The 8,344-nt window shown below is 52.9% G+C and overlaps 1 protein-coding gene across 1 annotated transcript in view; it reads right to left on the bottom strand.

Annotated features, from left to right (window-relative positions):
- FAM184B (family with sequence similarity 184 member B) overlaps positions 1–8,344 on the bottom strand; it is a 65,966-nt gene that overhangs the window by 6,950 nt on the left and 50,672 nt on the right. The window contains 4 exon segments of the mRNA XM_023759093.1: positions 895–1,012; positions 4,401–4,543; positions 6,144–6,317; positions 6,975–7,138. Coding sequence (XP_023614861.1) covers positions 895–1,012; positions 4,401–4,543; positions 6,144–6,317; positions 6,975–7,138 — 599 coding nt within the window.

Consider the following 8,344-nt stretch of genomic DNA (forward strand, 5'->3'; position numbering starts at 1 on the left):
ACTGCGTCTAAATGAGCCTAACCACAGGGCACTGGGCGGCTGCTCGTGTAGGGTGGAAGACAGAGAGAAGGAAAGTCCTGGGGGGGGCGGGGGGGGGGGAAGCCAGGCGAACGAGATGCCATCCAGGGAGCTGTGAGGAAGCGCCTTTACTCCTGGGGTCTTTGTGTCCCGGCCCCTCTTGTAAAGCAATGGGCCAGCAGCTTATTGGGAATGCCTTAGGGAAGTTAGAGACCCAAGTGCTATCAGCATCTGAGAAGAGCACTGCAGGAAGTTAACAATTAAAGTGCAGAAAGTCAATGAGGAGGCAAAGCAAGCAGACCCCCAGGTACAATCCCTGTCTGGCTAATGTTGTTAATGTGTGCCACTTTTTCTTTCCTTCTGTATTATTTTTAAATAAATGGCTACCAGGCTGTGGTGGATGCCTGATACAGAAGCAGAGGGAGTCAAAGAAAGCTTTTCCCTTCAAGGGACCCAGGGGGTGGCTTTGCTAACTGGAAAACAGGTGGTCATTTTTACAGAAGATGAATATAGAGTAATTGGCTTGCTTGAATCTGCTGAAATTCAAACCTAAGGCGAGCCATTCTAGACCTCCCCAAATTCTGTTGGCTAATAAAAAAGAGTGATATCAGCCATGGGTAGATGCTGTGGGGCCTGGGAGCAGAGAGACTTTTTTGCCTTCTATTTTCCTGTGTTAATTTTTTTTTAGTGAGTATGAATTCTCTTGTAGAAAAATAACCAAGGATCTTTTGTAAGGTGGTTTTATGGTTATCATCATTAAAACCTGAGGTGCCCAGTGAAATGCCAGGTGCAGGAGAATGCCCCTTCCCTCCCTCCCTCCTCCCCCAGGAACTCTCAGGCACCCACGCAGGGCCCCCTGGTAGCCAACAGCCTCACCGTGAGCTGCTTGATGATCTCCTCTCTCTCCTTCAAGCGGGTCTGCAGGCGGCCTATGAGCTGCACGTCCTCCGGCCTGGACGCCCCCTTCCCTGGCTTCTCTCCAGAATCCTTCAGTCTGTTCCAAGCAGACTGCAGTTAGCCCCTCACTGCGACTACTCAACCACGAGCAGGGGGAAAGGTGATGACGTGGTACGGACGCCACTGGTGGTCAGCCTGGCCAGCCACTCTCTCTGTGCACAGAAGGGGAAACTGAGGCCCAGAGGGCTTGTCTAAGGTCACCCAGTGAGTTGGCTGCAGAGCTCGGGGTGGAGCCCAGGACCCCAACTTCCAGTGTGACCTTGTCAGTAGTCCCCCCAGGGCTGCACGGCCCAGGAACCAATGGTGAATGTATGTACACAGATGCTGCACACAGTGGGGCTTCAAGAACCAGGGATGCTTGGGAGAGGAGGCCTCAGCAGGAAAGGGCCCCCACCTGGCAATGCCCAAGGCTCTGCTAATACCGACGTGGCTCTGGCGCCATCTGCTGGCCGACACGGAGTGTGGCATGTGCAGAGCAGTGAGGGCAGCTGGTACCCATAACTCTTTCAGCCTGAAGCTGAGAAAGAACTCTCTGGATGGTGGGGAGAGGGAGGGTGAGGGCTGCAGATGACCCATTGCATATGGTCGATAAGAGGCTAGGTACAGCGGTTCTCAACCTGTGGGTCGCGACCCCTTTGGCGGTCGAACGACACTTTCACAGGGGTCGCCTAAGACTATCCTGCATATCAGATATTTACATTACGATTCATAACAGTAGCAGCATTACAGTTATGAAGTAGCAACGAAAATAATTTTATGGTTGGGTCACAACATGAGGAACTGTATTTAAAGGGCCAGAAGGTTGAGAACCACTGGGCTAGGACTTCGGGGCAAGGTGAGTTGGGCTCTAATCCCAGCTCTGTTTTTTTTTCTAGCTGTGACCTTGGGTATGCATTTCACCTGAGCCTCAGTTGCTCCTTTAAAATGGGCGTGACATGGAGTGGTTGTGAGGATTCAATGAATGCCTGGCACGTGGTAAGTACCCATTAGAGCAGTGGTTCTCAACCTTGGCTGCACATTAGAATTACCTGGGAATGTTTTTAAAATCCTGATTTCTGGGCCTCATCCTCCGGAAATTCTGTTTCTTTGTTATGGGGTGGGCCACAACATTAGTAACAAAGAAACAGAATTTCCAGAGGGATGAGGCCCCAGAAATCAGGATTTTTAAAAAGATTCCCAGGTGATTCTAATGTGCAGCCAAGGTTGAGAACCACTGCATTAGAGGGAAGATGATAAAAGCTTCCGCTCCAGATTTCGGATGATTTGCTTTGTATTACAGACAGTGGAGGACAGTTTTTAAGAGGGCAAGCCAGGGCTCAGACAGGTGACATTTAAATTCACTTAGTGCTGCTGGACCTGGTCTCCCTGATGCTAGTACCCAGTCCTCCAGTCTCTTAGCAGCCAGAGAAAGTCAGTCAGACCATGTTACTTCTGCCTAGAGCCTTGCCATGGCTTCCCAGTGTGTTCTGAATACAGTGGGGCCTTGACTTACGAGTGTTTTTGAGATACCAGCTGTCTCTCCGCCGATTTTTTGCATTGAGTTGACAGAGTAATTTGAGTTAACGAGCTCCTTAACGAGCTCGGTCTCGGAACGAATTAAACTCGTAAGTCAAGGCCCCACTGTATATCCAATCTCCTCCCCGCTCACTGTAGCATTTCCTTCATCCCTTGGAGTTACCCCACCAACCTCAGGTTCTACCACTCACCCTCTCGCTCATTCCACGGAAGCCACAGGGCCTTCTGGTTGCTCAGGCTTATGAAGCAGACCCCGGGGCCTCTCTCATTCCCTCGCCCCCCTGTGCGTAGATGTCACCTCCTTAAAGAGGCCTCGTTGCCCACTCTTGCCACTCTCTAGAAACTGATGCTATTTTTTTCCAGCACTTTCACTACGGATATGAAGTTAAATATTTGTTTCTTTATTTCTTGTTAGCATCCCCATTATTTGTGAGTTCTATGAGAGCATAGTCTTTGTTTTGTTCCCTCCATAATCCAGAGCCTAAAACAGTAAGCCCTGAATAAACATTTGTTGAATAAATACATTAATGCCTTTTGTATTATCTATAATAATAAAAGCATAATATGCTAATTAGACTGGACGGCCAAACAATCTTCCGGACGTCATTCCAGACACCCTTCCGGACAAAGCTATGGCGGCGGGGGTTGAGGCAGAAGTGGTTAGGGGTGATCAGGCAGGCAGGCAGGTGAGCGATTAGGGGAGATCAAGCAGGCAGGCAGAGGTGATTGGGGCGATCAGACAGGCAGGCAGAGTGGTTAGAGGCGATCAGGCAGGCAGAGTCGGTTAGGGGCGATCAGACAGGCAAGCGAGTGGTTAGGGGCAATTAAGCAGGCAGGCAGGCAAGTGGTTAGGGGTGATCAGGCAGGCAGGCAGTGTGGTTAGGGAAGATCAGGCAGGCAGTTGAGTGGTTAGGGGAGGTCAAGCAGGCAGACAGAGGTGGTTGGGGCGATCAGGCAGGCAGGCAAGCAGATAGGGGTGATCAAGCAGGCAAGTGGCTAGGGGCAATTAGGCAGGCAAGTGAGTGGTTAGGGGCAATCAGGCAGGCAGGCAGGTGAGCAGTTAGGAGCCAGTTGCGAGAGGGCTGTCGGACATCCCCCAAGGGGTCCCGGATTGTGAGAGGGTGCAGGCCGGGCTGAGGGACTCCCAACCCATGCACGAATTTTGTGCACTGGGCCTCTAGTCTATATATATAAAAGCCTAAGCAACCCTTACAACTGGTCAACTGGAACAACTGGAATGACTGGAACGACCAGAACAACTGGTCACTATGACGTGCACTGACTACCAGGGGGCAGATGCTCAATGCAGGAGCTGCCCCCTGGTGGTCAGTGTGCTCCCACAGTGCTACCGAGCAGCAGTGGCAGGCACAGCGGGGCCAGGATGAGTGGGAGTGGTGGGGCACCTGGCCCTGGCTCGGGCTCCTCCCCAGCTGCCTGCCGCTTCAACACTGCTACATCCCTCGGGGGATGTCAGACTGCTGGTTTCAGGCTGATCCCCAGTAGTCCGACATCCCCTGAGGGGTCCCAGATTGCGAGAGGGTGCAGGCTAGGCTGAAGGACCCCACCCGTGCACGAATCCATGCACCAGGCCTCTAGTCTATCCATAGGAATAATAATTTCCACTTTGCAGGACTGTGTTGGAAGAGGGCCAATGCTAATAAGAAAGGTAGCCTTGATCCTTCTGATTTCTTCCCAGTGTGAGGGCCAAACCAAGCCCATGAGGCAGTCTTACTCCTCACAGATTCCCAGGGCCCTGCACAAAGGGGGACCGCAGTGTCATAACGTGACAGGTGCCCAACCATCCCAGTTCCTCCGGGGCTGAGGTACTTCCCGGGACTCAGGATTTCTAGTTTTAAAACTGGGAGAGTCCCCTCATAAATGGTACCTCTACTCTTTCCCCCCTCACTTACTCGGTTTCCAGGGCAGCCAGCTGGGCCTGAAGCCGGGCTTGAACGCTGCTGAAGTCGGCCACCATAGCCTGCATCTCCTTCCGATGTTCCTGGCGGAGCATCTCCACCTCCCGGGCCTGCTGGGCTTGCTGGTCCTCCTCCAGCTGCCTGCAGTGGATGGAAGCACAACTGGGCTGACCCAGCTCTGGGGACCCCCCTTTTGGGCGCTGGGGTTTTCTCCCCCTTCTGCTGGGTGGCCAGGTTTGGAGACGATGGGTCCAGGTAGGTTATGCATCTGAGGTCAGGACACCGTGGGAAGGAAGCCTGGGGTGTGTGAGGTGTGGGGTCCAGGATAAGCCCCTTCTCTCTTGTGGAGCCCCTTCTCAGCACTCCCACCCCAGCATTCCATGAGGGAGAAACCTCCTTGTTCCATGAAGAACAGCCTACAGGGGGCAGGAGTAGGAGGCAGCTCTGGAGGGGAGCCCTGGGAAGCATTCCCTCCACTCGGGGCAGGTGGGGAGGCCTGGATGCAGAGATTCTGTGTCAGAATTACTGAGAGTTGGACTCTGAGACCTCGGAGATCCCCAGTCCAGGTGGAAAGGCAGGGTGGGTGGGGTCAGGAGAGCAGTGTGGAGAGCCGGGGTGCCATGTCCGTCTGCCGCCTCCTCCATCACTTCCTAGCTGTGTGACCTTGGGCAAGGTATGCCCGGCTCAGTGTCTTCATCTGTTAAGTGGAGGTGACAACTGTGGCTATCTACAGGGCCAGTGCAGGAATGACCCTGTCCATACATGTCCAGAACAGTCTGTAGCCCAAAGCAGGTGTCCAGCCACCAGCCATCACTTTGCTTTAACCTAAGTGTGGGCCCCTAAGGGGCCTACAGACAAGCCTCAGGGGTGTGTCTCCCTCAGAAAGTAGGTGCATAATTTTGTGTGATTACATTCTTCTCCCAGGGGAGGGACCATTGTTTTCTGAACTGGAAGGGGCTGTCCCCCAGAATAGTGAGGAGTCCTTACCCTGCTCCCACCTCCTTTTTCAGTGTCACGTGGTGAGTCCCTAACTGAAATCGAGGTGTCTCACCTTAGCCAAGTGGGCCCATAGCTGTTCTTAGATGAGCGTTTCACTTGCACAACTACTTTCACTTCAACAACTGAGATAAAATGGACAAAATCCTTGGAAAATATGAACTGACAAAGCTCCCTCAAGAAGAAACAGATAGCCTGAAAAGTCCTATAGCTATTAATGAAGTTAAAATTGAACTCATGAACTTTCCAAGAAGTGGGGGAGAGGGGAGGGCTGTGAATTCAGGACTGATGATGAGCTATCCAATCTGGATTAGGTATGGTAACGCCACAGGTTACCGAGTGCTCCCCCAGGCCAGGGGCCTCTCGCATACAGTGTCCTGCTGTCTGCAGCAGCCCTGTGAGGTGGTGCCATCTCCACCACAGAAGAGGACAGTCTTGGAGAGGTTAGCTGACTCGCCCAAACACAGCTAGTTAAGGGCACACAGCACTGTCTCCCTAAGGCTGGTTTTGAGGATACCTTTGGTATCGTTAGGTCTGATTCCATAAATTCCCTGATTTATAGAGAAACTGAGTTCCTGCCTCTATTTCAGGGCTAACCCCTGCATCAAGGGAGTAATGTCAGTGAAGTGCTAGCGGATTAGGGAGTATTTTCTTTGGGAAGGTGCTGTGGGGGGATCCCAGGCTCCCCAAGTGGCAGTGGAGGCAGGGAAGGGAGTGAGGGAAGCCCTGAGGCCCGCAGACAGACCTGTGCTGGTCGCGGAGCTGCAGCGCCTCCTGCTGGTGCTGTTCCACCTCGGCCTGCAGCTGCCGCACCTTGTCCTTGAGCTGGGAGTTCTCCCAGAGGAGGCACCCCTCGCTGGGAGTCTGCTCAGTGGTGCCCTTCGGGGAGCCTGCGGGGCCTGGGCCGCTCCCACCCTGGGGAGAAGGTAGCCAGGAGAGATGTTTTCAGGAGGCGCAAAGGTGGACATGGCCCAGATGTGCTCCTCCCAGCCTCCAGCCTCAACAGCAGTAGGGCACCACTGAGGGCGACATACAAATGCACTTTATGAATGCCTGAAGCAGGCTTGGGAGAGAGGTCTGGGCTCTTAAGAGGTCACTGTGCTACCCAGCTCGGTGGGAAATCATGGATGTGCAAGCAAGGGGCCAATGGGCCCAATGGGCCCATGTCTGACCAGGAAGCTCACGGAGAGGGGGCCCTGAGCTGGGGTGACAAGGCTGCTCCCACCATGGGAACAGGGAGGTCTAGACGGGGAGAGGAGCTCAGAGACATCCCCCCTGCAGACCCTGAACGGGGAGTGGGGGTTGGGGGGGTGGGCGCGGGCTGGCCACCTTTAAGCTCTGCCTGGTACCAGCACCCCGAGAGGCTGCTGTGTCTGAATTAAAAACAACATGTAGAACTTGAAACCTGTGTTTTGCTTTACGAAGAGGGGAGTCTGCAGGCTCGCCAGGGACCCCCTAGCAGGAGGAGAAGGGTCCTCCCCATTTCAGACAAGTACCCGGGCCTCGCCTTTGGGAGTTTGCGGTAGCCTTCACCGCTTGGAGAGGGGTGGGGTGGGTGGCCAGGGCGCTGACCTCGGTGGTGTTGGCGTGGCCCTCGCTGTCCCCTGCACACGGGGTGATGGGCTGCCGCCTGTCAGAGCTGCCCAGAGCCTTCAGCTCAGCCTGCAACGCCTCCAAGTCCTTCTGGTGCTCAGAGCAGGCGGCCTTCTGCTCCCACAGCTCCTGCCTCAGGGACTCTGCAAAGGAAGAGCAGCGAAGGTCAGGTGTGTGCAGCGAAGGTCAGTGAAGGGCAGGTGCACTCAGCAAAGGTCAGGCGCACGGGGAGGCTGACGTCTGTCCTGGGGTAGGCGCTGCTTAAGGCTTTGGGTCAAGTTCTCCAAACTTATTTCAAGATGACAGTAACAAGAGTTCCATTTGCGGTGCTAAACTCCGGAGAACTGTTCACAGAAGCCCTACAACCATCCTATCGGTACTACCCCTCCCCTTTTCATGGTGTGGAACCTGGGCCTCAGAGAGGTTGAGCGAGGAGCCCAGAGCCACACAGCTAGGAAGTTGTGGAGTCAGGATTCCACGTGTCCAGTGGTTCTTCTTCCCTCTGCACCACCTCGGAGACACTGCCGGGTGTTAGGAAGGTGGCAGGTTTGGGTGGGACAGCCTGAACCAGTGCTGAACCCTGAGGCAACACTGGGCCTCAGCACCAAGTCCACAGACCGAGAGGAGAACAGGGAATTATCAATGACCAGGGCCTCTTCTGGGGCTGCAGGTCTCCAAGTCTGAAATTTTGACATTTATGCCAACACTTAAGGGGACAGAACATTCACAGGTTCCCCTTCCCCTGGGAGTGAGGTCTTGGCTGGAATGTGGGGGCAGGAGCTGGCATGTCATCCCAACAGAACCAAGTAAAACCAGAATCATCCGAAGAAACAGACATGCCCTCCTCAACTCAGGGCAGGTACAGCCAGAAACTCACATTTCTCCCCTGAGGATGGTGCTGATTTCTAGGGGTGCGCTGCTGTGATTGAAAGTCAAAGAAAGCAATCCTTTCAAAATGACTATTTTCTGATAGAATACACGCTATTCAGCGACCTATTTATTTTTTTAAAAAGAAGATAGTATTTAAGGACTAGAAAATTTAATACTTTTCTGTTATGGACTTTTGAGACTATATTTTAGTTATTGCAAGTGACTTTTGAAATATTGTTCCAATAATTCCATAAGCTATATGATCAGCACCCGGCATGGGCCTCAGTACGTAGCAAGTGCTCAACATATATTTGTAAAATAAACGAATGATGTTTAGAGTGAAAATCAATGATATTGTGAAAGTGTATTAGTTGTGAAAGTTTTCCCATATGCCTACCAAGCTTCTCTCAATGGTATAGTATATTAAACACATATAAGAGCTTAATATATTCTGATGACATTATGCTGAAAAACTTACT

Source organism: Myotis lucifugus, unplaced genomic scaffold, assembly GCF_000147115.1.
Source record: "Myotis lucifugus unplaced genomic scaffold, Myoluc2.0 scaffold_147, whole genome shotgun sequence".
Lineage (NCBI taxonomy): Eukaryota > Metazoa > Chordata > Mammalia > Chiroptera > Vespertilionidae > Myotis > Myotis lucifugus.